The sequence below is a fragment of the Melanerpes formicivorus genome, unplaced genomic scaffold, assembly GCF_026170545.1.
Source record: "Melanerpes formicivorus ecotype bairdi unplaced genomic scaffold, bMelFor1.0.p_v2 SCAF_11, whole genome shotgun sequence".
NCBI classification, from domain to species: domain Eukaryota; kingdom Metazoa; phylum Chordata; class Aves; order Piciformes; family Picidae; genus Melanerpes; species Melanerpes formicivorus.
Genome location: NW_027142363.1, coordinates 2,517,552 through 2,539,577, shown reverse-complemented (window position 1 = coordinate 2,539,577; position 22,026 = coordinate 2,517,552). Strand labels below are relative to the sequence as shown.

Below are 22,026 nucleotides of genomic sequence, written 5' to 3'. Positions count from 1 at the left end.
CCAGCCTGTGTTTCCTCAGCTCCTAGGTAAGGATGCTGTACCGGACAAAGCTGAAAGTCTTGTTGCATTGATTGTAGCAACCTCTAGCAGGTAGCTGGAGCCATTTCAGCACAGAAAGCAATTAGGTTCTTTAGGTGTGTTTTGTGTTTGCTAAATCCATATTGGCTTTCTGATTGACCCAACTAATACACCCCAGTTGTCTTCTCATGGGATTGAGGGGAGAGGATGACCAGCCTACAGATTCCTCTGCTTTCCTTTTCGCTTTTACTACATACAGGTTTTGTCTGGTAGCCAGAAATAATCCCCTACCACTGATTTTTCACAGATGGGAGTCAGCAGCCTGGCAATTACATCACTGAAATCTTTCCAGACCTCTGAGTGTATCCCTTTTATGCATAGTGTCTTTAAGATGTTCCTAGCTTCTGCCACTGCTGCTTTCTTTTGGATAGGGTACTCCTGTACTGTCTGTAGTGGTTATCACAGACTTGACTCCTCCCTTTCTCAAAGGGCTTCCATTTTTATACCTATTTTTCCTATTAGTATGCTTGTAGAGTCACCTTCTTGTCACTCTTCATTAACTCTAGCTACTTTTGATATATATAGTACATGGCCTGGGATATATATCTATCTTAAGATATATATCTTATAAGTATAGTCAAAGTATTTACATACTTTGTGCTGATAAAAACCATCCTAGGGAAGTTTGGTATTCACCAGTAGCATATATTATTATAGAAGAGAAATTTTTGACATTTTCCTGTACCCTAGAAGAAGGGCCTGAGAAGTTTATTCTTATCTTCACTTTTCTCTTTCATATGTTGTTGCTGAATTATATACTCCCAATTTCCAGATGTAATTGTACTGTTCTTTGTTGCTCTAACCTGCTTTATTTTGATCACAAGTTTTACCACATTTGTATCTTCTTCACCATTTCATGAGGCTCACTTGATGAACATGGACAGAAATGAAAGTCCAAAGTACGTAATACCAAAGAGAACAGCCTTGTAGCTATCCAATATCATGACTAGCATTTCATCATCCTGTGAATTTCTCTTCAAGCTTTCTGTGTTCATCTTACACACCATTCCCAGCTCTTTCTCTCCCACCAGACTCATTCATATTGGAAGGGGCCTCATGAGGCTCAAACTCCCTGCTGAAAGCAGGATCAACTATGAGGACAGACCAGGTTATTCAGGGCTTTAGCTATCTCAATGCATTGTCCCTCTGCTTTCTACATCAATTGCTTGTTTACTACTTTAGTTCCTCTGAGGCCTCACACAAACTGCACTATTTTAGGAAACCATGAAGACCACATGCAATCACACGTGAGGCTCACGAGGCCTTTAGTGATGGAAGAGTGCAGTAGGGGGAAGGGGAGAACACCAGATCTGTTTGGGACAGAGGTGCAAGGACTGATATGTAAATACAAGGTTTTGAGAAGCTAACGTGCAAATATTTAGTCAAACTACCACTGAGAGTCTTTTTATCCTCAATTAAGTATTCAGCAGGAATGATACACAATAATTGCAGTTGACTTCACAGGCAGATGTGCTGACAGAGAAGATGATGGAGGATAGGGATGTTGTTTGTAAGTCAAATGCATTAAAAAAGTTATTATCTCTGACCTTTTTATACTGCATGTCCATTTAATCTATGAGACACTTAAACTGTTTGAAACAAGGCAAATCCCATAAAGATCAAAGGCTTCTGGCAGTGAAAAAGTACAGACACTCTAACACAAAGTCCCATTTGTTGCAATCATCTTGTTTCCCACAAACTTACATGCTATTCTATCAAGATCACAGTCCACTCATGCAGGGTATCTCACAAAGGGAAATACCAACTGGTGGTCCCACTACTTGCCAGGAGCCTAAGATGCTTTTTGGCCATGCAAGTGCTTACTCCTTATGCATTTGGTAGGTTGGTTGGTTTGTTTATTGTAAATATACAGACATTTTCAATACAAAAGAATGTAAGGATGCCAAATAAAGTAAGCACTTGTAAACAACAACAGCTCTAAGAAGAAATCTTAATTTACAGATTTTGGTAGAGGAATACAATACATGGCATCCTCCAAATGTACCTAAAAACCAACAAGCAAGAAGTTCTGTGAATGACAAATTCTGCTTTCAGACCTGTCAGACTAGATTCTGTACCAGGTGCAAGCGCGACTAAAATTGGCTGGGACTGCAGTGAACTACTCCTCATTCCACTTTCAGGGTTGGAAAACACCAAGTCCTAGAAATCATTTCAAGGTCATTTTTCAACAGATGGGAGAATTACTATAACTCACAGCTAGATCAGGCACTGCAGAAAAATACTTCATAGTGCATATTGCAGCTGGTAGACGCAGAAGGCAATGTCACAGGAGTCTGTGCCAACATTATCCCAAACTTTTAATTGAAGGCTTTAGACAATCTCATGTCTCTATCACTACTAACTGTCAGACACTGACACTATTCTGAGGATATAATTAACCATCAATGAATAAAATATGTGATAGCATTTGCTTCCTGACTGTAATTTGTGACAGGAAATCTCAGACGTTTTGGGTTTCATTTTGCTGTATACTGCACACGACCAAGAATGTATGCTTGAAATACTGTGAACTTCTGCCTTCCAATTTTATTCTAAGTTTTTGCTTTCCAATGTACAGCAGTGGAGCACCAACATGTAGAAAATGTCTCAGGCTGACTTGCTTTATTTATGCAAAAGAAGTCCATGTACTGCTGTCAAGGGTTAGGCCTGGTTCAACTCAAACCAGGACTTCGGTGCAGGCTGTACCTCAATTTTTTTCCTCTACTATATTTTGCACTTCTTCTTCAGATTAAGAAAGGGTATTGTAAAGAGACAAAAACCCCCAATCCTGTAAAACACAAGCAGCTGACTGAAATATAAGATGGGACAAACCAAAGTGACTAATGGTATAACCTTGGAATCATTACATGTGCTTGTGGTTACAAGAAGCCTAATGATCAATAACTATGAGAAAAATGAATTTATAAGTCTTACTCATTAAGAGGTAAAAAAAAGAACTTGTTGGTATTAAAGACTTCCTGGTCCCCATAGTTAAGAGTTAATTTTCTAACTGCAAACATTCTTTCATATAATTTGTGTATCTGTGCATGCCAGGGCAGAAAACATTGAAAGACTACATCAGTCCCTTAAAATTCAATATATAAATCCTTATCATGGATGTTATGCAAATGAGCAATTTGAAAGCTAAGGTCACTGAGGACTTGAGATCATTTCAGTCTATGTGAGTATTTTAATTTGTCAATAGACTCAAGGAAGTGGGACTTGCACTTTGACAATGAGTAGGACACATTAAGGTCAAGGTTAAAAGATTCTATCAGTAGATGTCAAAAATAGAGTATCAGAAAAAGCCCCCAAACAGCACTGTCTGGGACAGGGGGGAAGGAACACTCTGAGGATTTTTTTGTAAATTAATTGGAAGGGACTACAGAAAAAAATAAATCTATAAAACCCCCAAATACCTGAAACAATTCTTTCTCTATAAACTGTACACTACTTTGTCAATGGTACAACATACTCTGCAATAGTCCCTGGAGCCTGCTTATTACTCACTTCTGCTGGTGGATGAAGTATCAGAGTGTAAACCCCATTGTTTCCTTATAAATCCTAACTTTCTGCATGGTACAGAAATATTCAGGTTTCTAGGACACATCTTGATCCCTAGTTCCATTTTACAGTAAGATTTAGTCAAGACAGAAGCCTTAGAAAAGACTGACAAAACATTCTGAAACTTGGGTGTTATTAAAAGTACTTTTTTTCTTCCCCTTCCTCAGTCTTAAGTTTCACCTCCAACTGCAACCACCAAGTACCAACAAAGGACTTCATCCATAAAGGGGCATGAGGATCTGAGAGGATCCATGTGTGCATGGCACTTAAGTTGTATCTTGCAAAGAGACGATAAGACATAACCAGAACTAAAAGTTTACAGAAGCAGTGAAAAAAGCACATACCCCAGAAAAAACACTTTTAAGGAGAATACCACAGTGGAGATAAACAGGAATAAAACTGGGAAAAGAGTCTGTTTTCACCATGACAAGATGGTTAATAGCTTGCTATTAGAAGGCTGATTATGTGGATAGCTATGTACATACATACATGTGTGTGTATGTATGTGTGCGTAGAAATGCATACTTGCTGAAAATTCAAAACAAAGCAAAGAGTGAAATGGGAAAAAAAAAGAGATTATTCTAGTTATATAAATCAGTAATATTACAGAGGAATTTTTCTAGGGCATTTTTCTATGGAGTTTTGAAGGTATGGTTTTTGATTTTGAAATCTGGTCCTCTACAGCATTACCAAACCAACCTGAATGGCCATCTGTTCATCAACTAAATTTTAGAGTGAAATGCCTAGCAGTGCTCACAAAGCTTCCTCTTCATCCAGGGTTCCTTGCTCCAGGAATTTCACATCACCCTTCTTCTCCTTGTGCAGTGTCACTTTGAGTATTTCTTTTCTGAGGTGATGTTTCTAGAATGAATCATGTCACATCTAATCTTCTATTTGTGTAAAACTCAAAACTATTTGAGCTTGACTTGAGAAGCAGAATTACTGCCTGTGATTTCATTTTGCCAGAGTCCTTGGACATGTTTTGCTGACAATGTTTACTTACACACCTTAAAGAAGGTGCATCTATCATTAAGAAAACATAATTGTTTGAATTTTGTGGTGGAAGAGGATCTAAAATTTTTGAAACAAGAAACTTTAGTCTTGTCCATTATGTCAAGAGAGTAAGATAATCAAAACAGCAGGAAAGGAACCATTAGAGTTTACTGGGGTGGCATCATATGTTTGTTGAAAAGACATTTGAGTGGAAGACTCCTACTTGGATCTTAGAAACTGCAGCTAAGAGTAAAGAAACTCCCAAGGCTGACTGATTACCCCAGAATTGGGATGCAAATTGCTATTAAAAATGAAAAAAAATCATTGTTTCATTGTAAAACAGGAGCTGGAGTTTTCTCCTGTAACTATTGTTCTTTCTTACTTGGAGTTCTATATTGCTGAATTTAGTGAAGTTTTGCAGATTTTTTTCCCTATTTACTTGGTGTTGTCCTTTTATTAACATTTTACCTCTATGTGGTGCTTGTGGTGTCCGCTGTGGTTTTGGCTGGAGGTGGTCTGTGAATTGGATTGCTGAAGGACATAAGAGAAAGTTTATGTGATCCATGTTACCGGGTCAGAAAGAAACCCAGGAGTGCCACTGCCATGCCACACTTTATGCTGCAGTAGTGCATTTTTGTCACATGCCTTATGTTCCACATGGTTCTGTCTTGAATGATTTGCATCTAACACTACATGTGAAAAATGCATTCCAAGTTACAGTTAAGTCAGTTGTACAGTTAAGTTAGTTGTAGATAATCAAGATGCATTCCCATCACCAAAGCAAGATAGTTGAATTGGACACATGAAGCAAGAGTTCTGGAGGCATTCATTTGCTACACAATCCTCAGAAATAAAATCACAGAGTGTTAGTTTCTTTATGTGCAGGTGAGCATAGATACTATGAAGGCACTGCCACACAGATAATAACAAGTCAAAATAAAACAGGTTCCCAAGATCCTTTATACCAAGCACGATGAAAGCATGAGACTTCTCGTCATGTATTGAAACTACATTAAAACAAGCAAACAAGATGTCAGTACCCTGAATGCAGTGACATAGAGTGAATGTGAGATTAGAACAGAACAGAACAGCATAGAATAGAATAGAATAGAATAGAATAGAATAGAATAGAATAGAATAGAATAGAATAGAATAGAATAGAATAGAATAGAATAGAATAGAATAGAAAGAATAGAATAGAATTAACTGGGTTGGAAAAGACCTTCAAGAAAGCAAAGCTCCAAAACTCTCTGGAAAGTTTCCTCCTGCAAAACATCCATGCAGTGAGTGCCATTTTTGCTTTGTTTTGCAGTTGCATACTTGGATTATAATCTTGCAGCTCCAGCAAGTTCTCTTTGTGAGGTATTGCAGGAAACAATCGCATTTGCTAGAAAGTCTCTTTAAAGGTTTGGTGCCAGCCACTCCTCTAAGCAGACTACGAGTTCCCCCGCTGTGGGCAAGCCAGCGCTTGCAGCATTACCTCTTCCCCAAACTAACTGATGTTTCTAAATCTCTGATTTGTCTTAAATTGCTTCAACTCTTTGTGTCTACATTTTGTGGAAATATTGTTACCCAACCGAATACCTGCACCTGTAAAGATAAATAAGTTCCAGCAGGACTTTTGGACTCATAAATAGTTTATATATGTTTTATAATATTCCTGCCTGGTTAAATATTAATAATCATGACAACATGTGAAGGTTTCAGGCTGTGCCTTTAAACATTTTTTGAGCAAATCTATAGTTGGATGTAAAAAGGAAAACAAAAGATTGTTCTAAATGAATTTCATTGGTCAGATGTGAGATGTACCGTAGCAATATCTCACATTAATAATAATAATAATAATAATAATAATAATAATAATAATAATAATAATAATAATAATAATAATAATAATAAACAACCAGGTTGGAAGAGACCTTCAAGATCATTGCATCCAACCCATCAACCAATTCAACCTCATTTCCTCATTCTGTCTATCCTGTCCTGTCCTGTCCTGTCCTGTCCTATCCTATCCTATCCTATCCTTTCTGCTGGCATTGCATGTCTGCTCCTGGACAGAGACCTCTTATCATCTAACAACCTTGAGATAAGACCACTGACTTTTTTTAACAATGCTTTTGAACTAACTGAAATTTCCCTAACATTTCTCCTTTTCTCTTTTCTTCTAGTTAACCAGAGGAAAAAGGGAAGGGGGAGGTTAGGGAGGAGCGAGGCAGAATCCTCCTGCCCTAGGAGGACTTCTGTGCTCTTTTCTCTTTGTAAATACTTGGATAACATTGTAAATCCTGTATATTTTGTACCTATTCATTGCATTCCATTATTGCTTGTCAAATACAGCTTCATTTGCTTCCCCGACTGAGCTCAGCTGAGCTCTTGTTGATGTGGGTGGGTTAAACCCTCACACAACACCATGCCACAAAAAAGGACAAATCAAAAGTATACTAGAAGGTTTCCATGCGTGTTGGCAAGGAATGCTGTGTGGCAAAACACTGCAAGAGGGCATGCAAACTTAGCTGATTTTTCTCTTTTAACATTACAGGTCACAAACAAATCATAGCATTGTCCTCTCTACTGTATTCATGCAAAGACTCATTTCAGAAAATAAATGAAGCACACACCACACCTCCTCTAAAATACTCCTAGAACAGACTCCATAGGTGTCCAAAAATTGAAAAGGTTATTCAGATGAAGGGAAAATGCAAATGAGTATTACTTACCAAAAGTGAATTGGGTCTATAATTGTGAGGATATTCTTCAGAGAAGTACTCTGTATTGTGGTCCAGCCTTTGATGTCCTCCATATTCAGCAGCATCAGAATCCAAAAGGATTTTATACTTAAAAATGACCATTAAGGAATCATGCCAAGTTACTGTTATATGGGAAATAAATCAAAGCAAAAAAAAACCCCAGATGAACTGCTGCAACAGAATTCATGCTAACATTCTCTCTCTACATATGTATGTACACAGTAAAAGTAATGCTAAAAAAGTCAGAGAAAACTTGGTGGAAAAACACACAGAACAGATGTATTGCCTTCAAAATTTCATAATTTCATCTTACCTTAGCGACTCCTAATAAAGAAAGTACCTTTCAGTCTCTTCTGGAATCTTCCATGATCAAGTTTACAGTAAACATGCACAACATTTTACTGGTATGAGTGATTTGAATTGTAGCACAAGCCCTGTGAGGAGAGACTGAGGGAGCTGGGGTTGCTTAGCCTGGAGAAGAGGAGGCTCAGGGGAGACCTTATTGCTGTCTTATTGCTTCTGGGTTTGGTCAGCCTCTTGAAAATAGGCCTGCTCAAAAGTCTAGGGATTGAGATATCAACAGAATTCTTTTAATCTAAGTCTTTTTACAATAAAACCTATCAGATTAATTAAGGGTATTTCAAAACTGCTATCTTACCAATTTAAATCTTCAGCAACAGGAAACATGATACAACACAAAAAATGGCCTACAAGTAACTGCACATTTACTCTGAGTTATTTCAGTCTAAAAGACTGCACAGATTTTGCTGACAGAAGGCAAAGAAGACCAAAAATACGTGCACATGAGGAAAAAAGCAAAGCTGTCAATTAGTTACCCAATCACTAATGTTAAGTAATCCCTTTCCCAAAAAGCATTTGCAGAAAAACTAGGGAAAGGTCCAGAACTGTTGGTCGTTGATTTCTAAATGGCAAGTGCCCAAAGGGATTAAAAACTGATCACATCTTCTGGCAGAATCTCTGTGTGGGATTTTTGTGTGTGTGTGTGTAGTTTTTTTGGTTGATTGGTTTGGTTTGGTGGTGGCTTGTTTGGGTTTTGGGTTTTTTTAGGGAAAAAAAAAAAGTTAGGAAAGTTATACTTTGTCAGCTTTAGTCCTCAATGGCTTATATTAGAATAATAAAACAAACTTTATTAGAATAAACCAAACCAGGTTGGAAGAGACCTTCAAGATCATCGTGTCCAACCCATCAACCAATCCAACCCACCCAAACAGCTAACCCATGGCACCAAGCACCCCATCAAGTCTCCTTCTGAACACCTTCAATGACGGTGACTCCACCACCTCCCCGGGCAACCCGTTCCATAGCGCAATCACTCTTTCTGTATAGAACTTCTTCCTAACATCCAACCTGAACCTCCCCTGGCGCAGCTTGAGACTGTGTCCTCTTGTTCTGGTACTGGGTGCCTGGGAGAAGAGACCATCATCAGCCTGTCTACAACCTCCCTTCAGGTAGTTGTAGAGAGTGATAAGGTCACCCCTAAGTCTCCTCTTCTCCAGGCTAAGCAGCCCCAGCTCCCTCAGCCTCTCCTCATAGGGCTTGTGTTCCAAACCCCTCACCAACTTTGTTGCTCTTCTCTGGACTCGTTCCAGCAAGTCAACATCCTTCCTAAACTGAGGGGCCCAGAACTGGACACAGTACTCGAGGTGTGGCCTAACCAGTGCAGTGTACAGGGGCAGAATGACCTCCCTGCTCCTGCTGGCCACACTGTTCTTGATGCAGGCCAGGATGCCATTGGCCCTCTTGGCTGCCTGGGCACACTGCAGGCTCATGTTAAGCCTACCATCAACCAGCACCCCCAGATCCCTCTCTGCCTGGCTGCTCTCTAGCCACTCTGACCCCAGCCTGTAGCACTGCATGGGGTTGTTGTGGCCAATGTGCAGAACCCGGCATTTGGATGTGTTAAATCTCATGCCGTTGGATTCTGCCCATCTGTCCAGCCTGTCCAGGTCTCTCTGCAGAGCCTCTCTACCCTCCAGCAGATCAACTCTTGCCCCCAGCTTGGTGTCGTCAGCAAATTTACTGATGATGGACTCAATGCCCTCATCCAGATCATCAATAAAGATGTTAAAGAGCACAGGGCCCAGCACTGATCCTTGGGGCACACCACTAGTGACTGGTTGCCAGCTGGATGTGGCACCATTCACCACCACTCTCTGGGCTCGGCCCTCCAGCCAGTTCCTAACCCATCGCAGTGTGCTCCCGTCCAAGCCATGGGCTGACAGCTTGGCCAGCAGTTTGCTATGGGGGACGGTGTCAAAGGCCTTGCTGAGGTCCAGGTAGACTACATCAACAGGCCTCCCCACATCCACCAGGCGGGTCACCTGATCATAGAAGGAGATCAGGTTGGTCAGGCAGGACCTGCCCTTCCTAAATCCATGCTGGCTAGGCCTGATCCCTTGGCCATCCTGTAAGTGTTGTGTTATTGAACTCAGGATGACCTGTTCCATGATCTTGCCTGGCACTGAGGTCAGGCTGACAGGCCTGTAATTCCCTGGCTCATCCAACCGGCCCTTCTTATGGATGGGCACCACGTTGGCCAGCTTCCAGTCCTCTGGGACCTCGCCAGTGAGCCAGGACTGCTGGAAAATTATGGAGAGTGGCTTGGCCAGCTCATCTGCCAGCTCTCTCAGCACCCTAGGATGAATCCCATCTGGTCCCATGGACTTGTGGGGATCCAAGCTGCTAAGGAGAGTTCCAACTACCGCCTCATGGAACATAGGGAAACTGTGCAGCTCCCTGGCTCCTTCTGCTAGCTCTGCAGACCAGCTGTCAGGAAGACGTTCTGCCCTTCTAGTAAAAATTGAGGCAAAGAAGGTGTTAAGTATCTCTGCCTTTTCCTTATCCTTGGTTACAATGTTCCCCTCCGTATCCACCAAGGAGTGGAGGTTTTCCTTCCCCTTCCTCTTACTATTAATGTATTTATAGAAGGACTTTTTGTTGTCCTTCACAGTAGAGGCCAGTTTAAGTTCCAAGTGTGCTTTTGCCTCCCTAATTCTCTTCCTACAAGACCTAGCAACATCCTTAAACATTCTGTGGGTTGCCTCCCCTCGCTTCCAAAGGTGATACACCCTCTTTTTTTCCCTCAGTTCCATTAAAAGTTCATGAACCATCCAGGCTGGCCGTCTGCCCCGGCGGCTCATCTTCTGGCACATTGGCACAGCCTGTCCCTGAGCCTTCAACAATTCTTCATTGAAGTAGGTCCAGCTCTCCTGGACCCCTTTGAGGGAATGTTCTTGGTCCCTCAGTTTAGGAAAGATGTTGAGTTGCTGGAACATGTCCAGAGAAGGGCAACAAAGCTGGGGAGGGGTTTGGAGCACAGCCCTGTGAGGAGAGGCTGAGGGAGCTGGGGTTGCTTAGCCTGGAGAAGAGGAGGCTCAGGGCAGACCTTCTTGCTCTCTACAACTACCTGAAGGGAGGTTGTAGCCAGGTGGAGTTTTGTCTCTTCTCCCAGGCAAGCAGCACCAGAACAAGAGGACACAGTCTCAAGCTGCACCAGGGGAGGTTCAGGCTGGATGTTAGGAAGAAGTTCTTCATAGAAAGAGAGATTGGCCATTGGAATGTGCTGCCCAGGGAGGTGGCGGAGTCACCATCACTGGAGGTGTTTCAGAAGAGACTGGATGAGGCACTTGGTGCCATGGTTTAGTTGACTAGATGGTGTTGGACGATAGGTTGGACTTGATGATCTTGAAGGTCTTTTCCAACCTGGTTAATTCTATTCTAGTCTAGTCTAGTCTCCTTTAAGCATTCTACTCTTCTCTCCTGTGACCTACCCCACCTTATACATTAAATTTAATAATTTATCAAGGAGTCTAATTGTCCTTTCAAACTATGTACAGCAAATGTGTTTGTCATGGCCTATGCTAATTTTAAAACAGTTTATCCTGTGTCCTTAATGCAGGCTATAAAAGTCCCTCTGGCAGTGCTCTCTGGCAATACAAAGCTAACATGGCTGCCTCTCCACACCGTGCAAGCTATCATATTTGGTCTAAGTACTGCTATCCAGATCCTCAACAATGGAGCAAATAAAAGAATTAAGATGTTGATATATCACATATTTCTCAGGGAAAAATAACTACCTTGATAAACCCACCCATTGGCCTCCCAGATTAATCCTCACAGAAAAGCTGCTGCCCACGTTTCAGAATCTTACTAACATCTGTTTTTAAAAGATGACTTTCATGAAAACATTCAAGCCCAATTGTGCATTGTAATGAATGACATAGTGGAAGTAATTTCTTTTGCAGTAGGGTCTCTCTTGATTCAGCAACAGACTGCTGGAAAGGCTAACCTGTCCTCTGAAGATAAAAGCCCCATTTCTTTGATGTTCTGACTGCACTTCCTAGACACTACAGGGAAGGAGAATAGAAAAGTGAGGATCTCTTAGAGAGTTGGAAATGGAAACCCCATCGTTATCTAACACATTTGTCACTGGATTACTCTGCTTTTATGCATTTTTAAATACATACTTTAACAGATTTTTAATGTAATCTATTGTATGTTTAATGACACATAAACTGCCACTGAATACATGCAAATCAGAAAATGGGATCATTTGTATTTTGTTCCTCAGCCCTTACGACTGATAAAAGAATCCAAGTGTTATATAAGAGGCTGATGGTCCAGCATCATGAACAGATTTACAGCAGGGCAGAGAATAATTTCTACTAACCAGCTGCAAAATTATATGTCTGAGTACTTATAAAGAAATTACACTGTATGGTTTGATTTGATTCACATAAACAGGGTAACCAAACATACAAAAAGACTGTAGGTGAACCTTCATCTTTTCATGATTTCTTTTAAAATCAGGATTAGGAACTCTTAATTGATTTGATTTGATTGCACAATTAAGTGTTTAAGCATCCATGCTTCTGGTTCTTTGGGGCTTTCCAAGCATGCAGCTGTAGTGTAGATATGCACACAAATATATGTTTTCCTTTTAGCTCCTATCTACATCAGCTTTCATATTCTCAATATAGCAAAAAATACCTAATGAAGATTTAATATTTATCCCTTGCTACCATTTCTTAGCTTACTGAATGATCTTCAGTACTAGAATAAATGGATGCACAGTGGTCAGGCTGAATAAACTGGCAAAGCAATGTAGAATAACTTACACCATTCAACCAGATTTAGCAGCTGAACATACAAGTCCAGCCAGCTTTACTGACTGAAAAATGTCACTCTGTGTCAACAATGCAGACTACAAATAAGTAAGGAACAACCCTTATGAAGTGTGGTTTAGAAAACTATCATTAAGACATCAAGGTTTCCTTGTACTGCCTCTCCTGCCTCAGGAAGGAGTGTAAAGAGCCTGAAGTGGTTAGGCTCTTTTGGGTTTAATAATGGGGTCTGTGTTGATGGGTTGGACTCGATGATCCTCGAGGTCCTTTCCAACCTAAGTTATACTGTGATACTGTGATACTGTGAATGTCACTGAAAAGTCCAGCCAAATTAATTTCAAGATAAAGGATACCTCTGCTCTTCCTACCCACACACTCCTACATTCTGAAGAAAGGTCTAATGTACAACTGAGAAGAAGTATATTAGAGCATATATGGATGAATTCTCTCTTTAAACTAAACACCTCAGCTTGATGAACTTCAGCTCTGACTGTTGAAGTTATTTGGCACTCAGCTCAGTCCTGAGCAGAAGGTAACACAACTTTCTGCGTTAATCAAATATGGATAGTGTTTGCTTAAACCAGATGTAAATTTAGACATAGGTAAACCTCTATTGTTTGGTAAACATGACTGTGAAATGCTGATTTACTTTGGTGTCACAACAAGCCTTGTTACAATAATGGGGAGGGGTGTGTTTTTGTGTGTGTGTAGATTCAGACACACAGCTAAATTTTAATACTTCCAACACTGCAGACTAATCTTTCATTACAATCACTGCTGGATCTTATGTAAGGGAAAGGAGACACTTCCCAAATCTCTAAGCCACTTTCCTATTCCTTTCTCCTTCTTTCCACAATGCTCTTGGAAAGGTTTATGTGTTGAATTTATACTGCAGACAGGCCTTGGAGCCTGCTGCCAACTCACAGAGAAGTTGTCAGCATTATAAATAAATAATTAAGATTATGAATGGTTTTGATGTTAACACTTAGAATTGTACCTACAATCAGAGAACTAGGCACAGCTGACCCAGATGTTGATTATTCATCTATTGATTATTCATCTATCTCAACACTGAAGTTAATTAGGCAGAAATAATTTGTTAGTTCAAGTTGCCTGTTTCTCACGTAAAGGCTTCTGAAAGAGCATAATTTATGAAGCAAAACTCCAGCATGAGAACAGGAATGGCTTCCTTTTTGCTTCACATAATGAAACAGAATTTGGGGAAAATAGCATACATTGTTCTAAGGGTTACACAAACTCACAGTGCTGGAAACCTGCATCTTTTCCTACACAGACTGAAGATGCACTCCCACATTAGTATGCTATACTTCTTATTCACACCCATTAACAGTCTATCAACTACCTTGATAAAATTTGGCATCCAATAATAATAACCTAAATTAAGTCTTTTGTCTCCATGTGCCAGATACTCCCTGAATTCTAACAGGCAGGGACAGTTACATAACTGCACTTCAAAGCGGCTCTCAAAGCAGTGTCTTTGCCTTCAGCAATCACAGGCCAGTAACTCATTCAAGTGACCTTATTTGCTCAGTAGAAGCTCTAGGTGCAGGTTGCAAGTGTCAGAGAGCCTGAATTATTTTAAGTGTTACTTTCCAGTTCTGGGTCCCTCAGTTTAGGAAAGATGTTGAGTTGCTGGAACATGTCCAGAAAAGGGCAACAAAGCTGGGGAGGGGTTTGGAGCACAGCCCTGTGAGGAGAGGCTGAGGGAGCTGGGGTTGCTTAGCCTGGAGAAGAGGAGGCTCAGGGAAGACCTTCTTGCTCTCTACAACTACCTGAAGGGAGGTTGTAGCCAGGTGGGGGTTGGTCTCTTCTCCCAGGCAAGCAGCACCAGAACAAGAGGACACAGTCTCAAGCTGTGCCAGGGGAGGTTCAGGCTGGATGTTAGGAAGAATTTTCTTCACAGAAAGAGAGATTGGCCATTGGAATGTGCTGCCCAGGGAGGTGGTGGGGTCACCATCCTTGGATGTTGTTATGGGTTAAGCTTTTCCTGGAGTCCAAAAGCTCAAATAGAACAGATTAAGATTGTCTCCCCTCTCCCTTTTTTCCCAGTAGGGTAAAAGCAAATTAGGCAAGAGAAAGGAGAGGTAAAATCACAAAAGAAATGGTCTGAAATCGGTTTGGAAGTAAAAAGGTGATTTTAACAAAACATATACAGCACTTGAGTAGCATGGTTTAGTGGTGAACTTGGTAGTGTAGGGTTAACTATCAGACCTGGTGATCCTAAGGATGTTTTCCAACCTGAATGATTCCATGATCCTATGACTGATTTTACTGCCATACATTAGCACTATTGCAAAGACTTGTGTCTCTGACTCAGATATTAATGTCAGCTCCATCACTTGCAGTTAGTGCATTTATCAGCAACAGTCTCAAATCTGGTGTAGATTAATAAATGAATCTATTACTTGCTTGGGGCATGAGGGGATAGTCAGAAAAAGCACAGTAACAAAAGCAAATACACTGCTGGCAGCTGGTAGTTCCATTAGCAACAAAAACCTTAGTGAATGAAAGCTAATATGGATCATTAGAATTTATCAAAGGCGTTTTATGATCTATGCTATTGTGAATAAACTTATACTGCACACACCTAGGCAAGGATGGGTGCCAAAACCTGACACAAACTGCAAAGACAAAAGCATCTGTATGCCTTGTTTCTCATACTTGTTTTGAACACACTTGAGCTGTTAAGTTTCAGTCTGACTTTTGGTGAAGCAAACTAAACAAAGGATATAAACAATTCCTGCTCACTGACTACTAAGTGAATAACAAACAGTTTCCAATTAAGTTTTCCTTATGTTAAAAAACAACAAACAATGACTGTTTCTGATCATGATGCAGCAGAAAGGTGTTCCAGTGCCTGTAGCAAACCAGCAAAAGATCAGCTTACTGAAACCCATCTGGACCTTGATTTGCAAAGTAAAACCAGCAAAAAGCAGCTTTTGCTATTTGCTTCACAAGAGCTACTACTGAGTAGTCTCAGCTGAAATAGGAACAATACATCCAGGATTCTATACAAACAATAAATGCATAATGGAGGTTCTGGTGGTATAAAATAGATACATTAAATGCTTCTGAAATGACTAACAAATTTAGAGCACAGATGAAAATAAAAACTGTGCTTATATTAAATAGCAGGCATGGTCATAAATATATTTCCATAAATAAAGCAAGCCCAAATAGTTCCAGAAGCCTGAGCAGAGCTCAATATCATCTTACATCTAAGTGCCAAGGAGTGGAACTTTTGTAGCAATGAGTGCAGGATGTTTATACACCCAGAAGACACAATGTCCAGGCACTCAATTCATGAAGTGCAAATCAGAAAATGAAGTTAGGAAAACAGATTCGCATATAATTGTAATTAAATCCAAGCCTGATGAAGATGTGCTATGGAAGGTAGAGAAAATAAGTGATGTAAATTTCTTGAGAGTGAGATCTAGGAAAAAAAAAATATTATTAAGCATTTCTGATAATTGAACCTCTAGCATCTTGGACAAAGAAAGGCAGAAATTGAACAACAACATGTGGATTTGCACAAGTTCCTGAGACTTAGTAGTATCATGGTATCAGTCAGGGTTGGAAGGGACCACAAGGATCAGCTAGTTCCAACCCCCCTGCCATGGGCAGGGACACCCCACACTAGATCAGCCTGGCCAGAGCCTCATCCAGCCTGGTCTTGAACACCTCCAGGGACGGGGCCTCAACCAGGTCAATTCAGCCGTCCTCAGAAGCTAGAGTAACACATTGAATTGAAGCAACTGAATTAGTTTGTTTCCTGAACTTGATGGTAAGTAAAGAGTAGGCCAAAACTGGAAATGCAATACTTTAAACTGACCCAGCAAGAGTCACCAGACCTTGCTTGTCAAAGGACAATCTGGATTTGGTAAAACTGAATTCCTCTATCCAGTTATCCTTACATTTTTTTGGATCTCTCTCAATGCTAAGAATTCAGTCCCAAATGCAAAAGCAGCCAATTACTCCAGAGCAGTGGTTTACTGCTCAGCTGAGCTAAAAGCACGTTCTGAGTCCTCCCAGTTATGAACCAGAAACTGTGCAACATTCTTGATGAAGGCTCAAGCTGCTGCATTTTCCTGTGTGGCTGTGCACACAGCCTCAGCTTGCTGTGGCCATACTCTGTAGCTCATTTAAGAAGCAGGAGTTGCTTGCTTTTTCATGACTCAACATAATGCCAAAACCCAAGGCATTACAAGGCAACTTTACTATGCAGTCTTTGAGTTTCTGGCTGTTGGTTTCTGCAAGAGCTTCTCTCGCGAAGAAGGCAAATTACTAACTTATTTTGTTGTTGTACATCAAGAATTAAAGCCAGATTATACTGAAGACAAGTAAGTGCTTTCTCACCTTTTAACTACAACTTGCATTTGTATTGGAAATCAGAAACAACAAAAGGATATTTTCCTGGAGTTTCAATACCCACTCTGTAGTCCACGTAACTTTGATACGGATGGAAGTTGAATATAAAGATGAGACTAGCTCTCTCAAATGCTATGACCTTATTGGATTCATGCTTTTCACTCACATAGGCCTAGGAAAGAAAAGAATACAGTACTGCAAAAGAGCAAACAAAGCAAAACCAAACCCCAAACAACAACAGAACACAAAAAGAAAGAGAATCCCCAACCCCTTCTTCCCCCAAACCAACCAACCAACCCTCAAAAAGTGCCACTGTTTCTACACCTCCTTTTAAGTGATCCAGTCAAAGATTCAAGCAACACAAGAAAGGTCACTAACATGCAATTTGAAATTGTTTACCTATATAATGTCATATAATTTTTTTCCATCACTTAACTGTACCTTACTTCTTGTAAGGCAATGTGAAATTAGGGAGGTATAAATATGCTAGGTATAGGACACTTCAAAAATTCCTTCTCAAACATTCTTAAATTCCATTTAGGAAAAAAGGCATTCCTTAAATCAATTCTTCAATCTATTTGTTATAGGGATCTGCACCATGTTTACAATTAGTAATTTAGAGAATGAAATATATGCTTTTTGTTTGGTCTTTTAAGTCTGTGTGAGAAATAGCTTTGATAAGCCATATTGAAACTTCTGCATGTATCACCTTTGTTCTGTTTGTTTAAGCCATTGATAACTAGACATCCATTAAAGCAAATAGAAGTCCAGGGGAGGGCCACAACATGGTCAGAGGGCTGGAGCACCTCTCCTATGAAGAACAGGGGCTATTCAGCCTGGAGAAAAGAAGGCTCTGGGGAGATCTTATATCTATGTTTCAGTATTTGAAGGGGACCTACAGGAAGGCTGGAGAAGGACTGTTTAGAAGGGCTTGTAGTGAAAGGACAAGGGGCAATGGTTTTAAACAGGAGCAGTGTAGATTTAAGTTGGACATAAAGAAGAAGTTCTTTACAGTGAGAGTGTTAAAATACTGGAACAGGCTGTCCAGGGATCTGATTGAGGCACTGTCCCTGGAGACACTCAAGATCAGACTCTATGTGTCCCTGGGTAGGCTGATCTTGTGGGAGGTGTCCCTTCTCAGTGGGGGGGAAGTTGGACAAGATGACCTCTGAGGGTCCCTTCCAAGCCAAAGCAATTAACCTGTGACTTATGGCTACTATGACACAATTAAACCTTGATAAATGATAACAACTGAGTTGCTTTGATAAAAAATAGAGGGCAACTTTAAATTTATTTTCTTTCTTTGTGAAAAAAAGGCAAACACAGAAGTGACAACCCGCAGATCAGGAGAGTGTAACTGACACTGCACTATGCTGAAAGTTTCTCAGTAACAGGTTCATTATTTACATGAACTTGTTCTGCTCCAACGCAATCCTCGGATTGGATTACAGACAACTTTATAGTCTGCTTTATCCAATTTGCAGTTACTAAACAAAAACAGCATTAACAATAAGAAAAGAGCTTGCTATGAAGCTCAGAGGAGACTGTCTCAGATTTCTATTACCAGCGGAAGATATTTCACTGACATGTTTTGACAACTTGAAATATATGACAGGGCATTACGCAGTGCATAATAAAGTGCTGTTTAAAAGTCCCCTATGCAAATTTGGTACTGTTGTTATTCTGAACGTGTACTGAGCTGGTGACTGAAAACTTATCACTCAGTCTATACAGCTTACCGGGGGAGATGCAAGCCAGCCAAACCTTTCCTCCAATTTATTCATATCTCTATCAAACGCATTTAGAAATCGATAGCGAAGAAGATTATCCTCAGTAAGATTAAACTGTCTTCTGGCATAGTGGTAGCTCTCATTATTCCCTCTTCTGGGGAAGTCAAGCCATTCTGGATGCCCAAATTCATTACCTGTATTTAAAAAATATTAAGGATCTGTGAAATCATGTGCTAAAAATACACTGGAATGGAATGGAATGGAATGGAATGGCATAGAATAGAACAGAACAGAACAGAACAGAATTAACCAGGTTGGAAAAGACCTTTCAGATCATCAAGTCCAACCCATCACCCAAGACCATCTAATCAAATAAACCATGGTACCAAGTGCCTCATCCAGTCTGCTCTTAAACACCCCCAGTGATGGTGACTCTACCACCTCCCTGGGCAGCACATTCCAACGGTAAATCACTTGTTCTGCAAAGAACCATCCAGCCTAAACCTTCCCTGGTACAGCTTGAGACTGTGTCCTCTTGTTCTGGTGCTGGTTGCCTGGGAGAAGAGACCAACCCCCACCTGGGTACAACCTCCCTTCAGGGAGTTGTAGACAGCAATAAGGTCTCAGAGCCTCCTCTTCTCCAGGCTAACCAACCCCAGCTCCCTCAGCCTCCCCTCATAGGGCTTGATTGAAGCAACAAAATACATTACAGTGTATTTCCTTCATAAAAGTTTTAAATTCCACAGAAATACATAAATTAGTCATTTCACTACTAAAATGTCTCTCAGAACTTTCATGCTTTTTAAACCAGTTTGTTTGGCCATAAAGCTGAGAGAGAAAAACATCTATGCAGTATGAAGTGGTGAACAAATTGTAACCTCTATGCTATCATGTCATGCTTAAATATTTCTTATTCCCATCCCTTAATCAGAGAAACAGAAACTCAGTTAACCACAATGCAAATTCCAGAGTCACTATGAACCCTCAAAAGGTCACTTCCATAGGTGAAATGCATTGGTTTTCGAACACTTGAAAGAGCTGAATGCTACCATTCACATAACCACAGAGACAGGCATCTCCTGTTTTATCAATGAACTTCAAACAATAAAGACAGCTGAATGCACTTTGACCATTCTTTCATTCTTTTTTTTTTAACTTTTTGTCTTATCTATATACTGTCAGTATTGTTTTTTGCAGTGTTATACCAATAACTATTAAAAAAGATGTCTTGAATCTAGGTTCCTCACTTCCAGAAATAAACCAAACCACAAAAGCATTCTAGTTCAAGCAGCAGCCTAGATTACAGAGAGAAATCACAATGCTTTGTGATGCATTCAGTATCTGACACTGAAAACAGGGACTTAAGGGATGTGGCAACTTGTGGATCTAACAGTAAGTGTCAACTCAGCACCCCTGCAAGCAGAGCTCCATTTCCAAGCAGGACACAGTGCCACGAATACACATTTCAGGCTGAGATAAAGCACGTTTGAGTGTCGTGTGCCCACCAGTTCAGGTCCCATTGCATTTGTGTAAATGCTATGATATTCAGCTTGGTTTTCCATAGCACTAAGGCTTCACAGTATTGCCATCCTAATTATCTAGCCTACTCAACTACAGAATAGACTTCACTTTAAGAGAAAGAACAGGTTTATCCAGACTTAGGTCACAGTCTATTTAAAAGGGGAAAGGGGGGAAAAAGGGAATTTGAACAAGAAAAAGCTTTGCTTAAGTGCAATCTATGAAGCAAATCTCAGCTGTCAAAAATAAAAGTTTGAGCCACAGCTCATTCAGGACTCAGTTCTCTTGCTGTATATACTGTCACTATTACAAGTTTAAACCAACATTTCAAAGCCTATGAGAGTTGCTTCATCTCAGACATTTTCAGAAATTGAACACAACATCTACTAACCATAGAAAGTGCTATGGCTGGAAATATGCATGATGATTAAGATGACCAAATTTAAGAGGGTTTCTATTAAAAAAAAAAAATGGTTCAGATAGTAACATTTTGACAAGCAGCTACTCAAGTTATGTCAATAACTGGAGGTCTGGGGGCAGAGAAAGGGCAGGGATGCTGAAAGAAGGCAAGCGGTGCTTCCTGCATGGGTACCCTGCTTGTGCAACCACCATCTGCTGTCTCACACAGCCTGGGCTGCCTGGAGGGCTCAGAGGTAGCAGTCAACAGTGACAGCTACAAATTTAGATTTTCAGTCATTTTTGTGCATTTTTATGCTTCAGAAGAACAAAGAAATTATAGAGAACAAAAGAGAAGGGCTCCATATATACTTAGGAGAATCTTGCACAGTGGTTTCTATTTTGTAAACAAACTGAAAAGTTGCAAATTACATTTCCTGTTCAAGAGCTAATCAGCTAAATACTGCATTGTTCAAAAGCAAAGACAACATATGAAAGAATCAGAATCACAGCAGGACATTGAAAGTGACCTTGGAACAGTGCTGGACTGAGCTCTTAAACTGTGCTAACAATACAGGACGGGAAATGAGGAAAGATATTGCTACAAAGCAGATACTGTAGCTAACCAAATTCAGTGTTCTCTTAAGAGCTCGGCAAGGTATTACTCTCTTTCGTGATCTGCACGCTATCAAAAAGGCAGACTACATGAGGGAGCCCAGTTAAAGACAGCAAAACCCATCAGAGAGTCAGAGATGATATGTATCTCGTAAAGATAGCCGAAGAAATTGTACCTATTTGTTCAAGGCAGAAACATAAAACCAGGGGAAATACACAACAGGAGACAGAGAATAAATTAGCCTAAAGTAGCCCATCATTTCCATACAGTATTTCACCAGAAGTAAAGCATGTCTGCTTCATGTTTATACCACATCCCCACCTCCACTTGCTTTGCCTGTTTCTTCCCAGCTTTTGCTGCATTTTGTTGTTCTATTTTTCGTGCGTTTGTGTGGGGTTTTTTAAGGACAATAGAAGTGGAACAAAACACAAAGTAAGTGCTACTGTTCTGGCCATTACTCGTGGTCATTAAGAAACAAAGGAACTTAACACAGTGCAGCAACTTGACAGAAGACCAAATTACTTGCTGATACCCAAAAAGTACGTTGAGAATCTAAACCACTGACTGCTTGCACTTTGAATGTGTTTCTGAGGGCACCTTCTGGACAAGGCACTCCTGGGTTTCCTGTATGTGTCACTCGATTTTAAAAGGCACCCCTATAGTTTGCTTTCTGAAAAGAGAAATCAAGTTAATAAATAATGACAGGACAAAAAAATTGCATTGCATTTTTGGTTATGTGTTTAAGATGTGGTATAGGGAAAAGGAACTAACATCTCAGGAGCAAGCAGGCCTTCCAATAAAGCCCTGAGAATGCTTCTGCACTTGAGATGCATTAATGCTATATATCT

At 40.4% G+C, this 22,026-nt stretch overlaps 1 protein-coding gene across 2 annotated transcripts in view; it reads right to left on the bottom strand.

The window, feature by feature from the left end:
* The window catches only part of GBE1 (1,4-alpha-glucan branching enzyme 1), a 130,150-nt gene that overhangs the window by 5,923 nt on the left and 102,201 nt on the right, over positions 1 to 22,026 (bottom strand). The window contains exons 13-16 of one of the 2 annotated variants that reach the window (XM_068144421.1): positions 18,658 to 18,842; positions 16,962 to 17,090; positions 7,356 to 7,475; positions 5,104 to 5,166 (exon numbers count right to left, since the gene is read on the bottom strand). In XM_068144421.1, coding sequence (XP_068000522.1) covers positions 5,104 to 5,166; positions 7,356 to 7,475; positions 16,962 to 17,090; positions 18,658 to 18,842 — 497 coding nt within the window. The remainder of the gene's footprint in view (positions 1 to 5,103; positions 5,167 to 7,355; positions 7,476 to 16,961; positions 17,091 to 18,657; positions 18,843 to 22,026) is intronic. The other variant, XM_068144422.1, reaches the window with a different exon arrangement.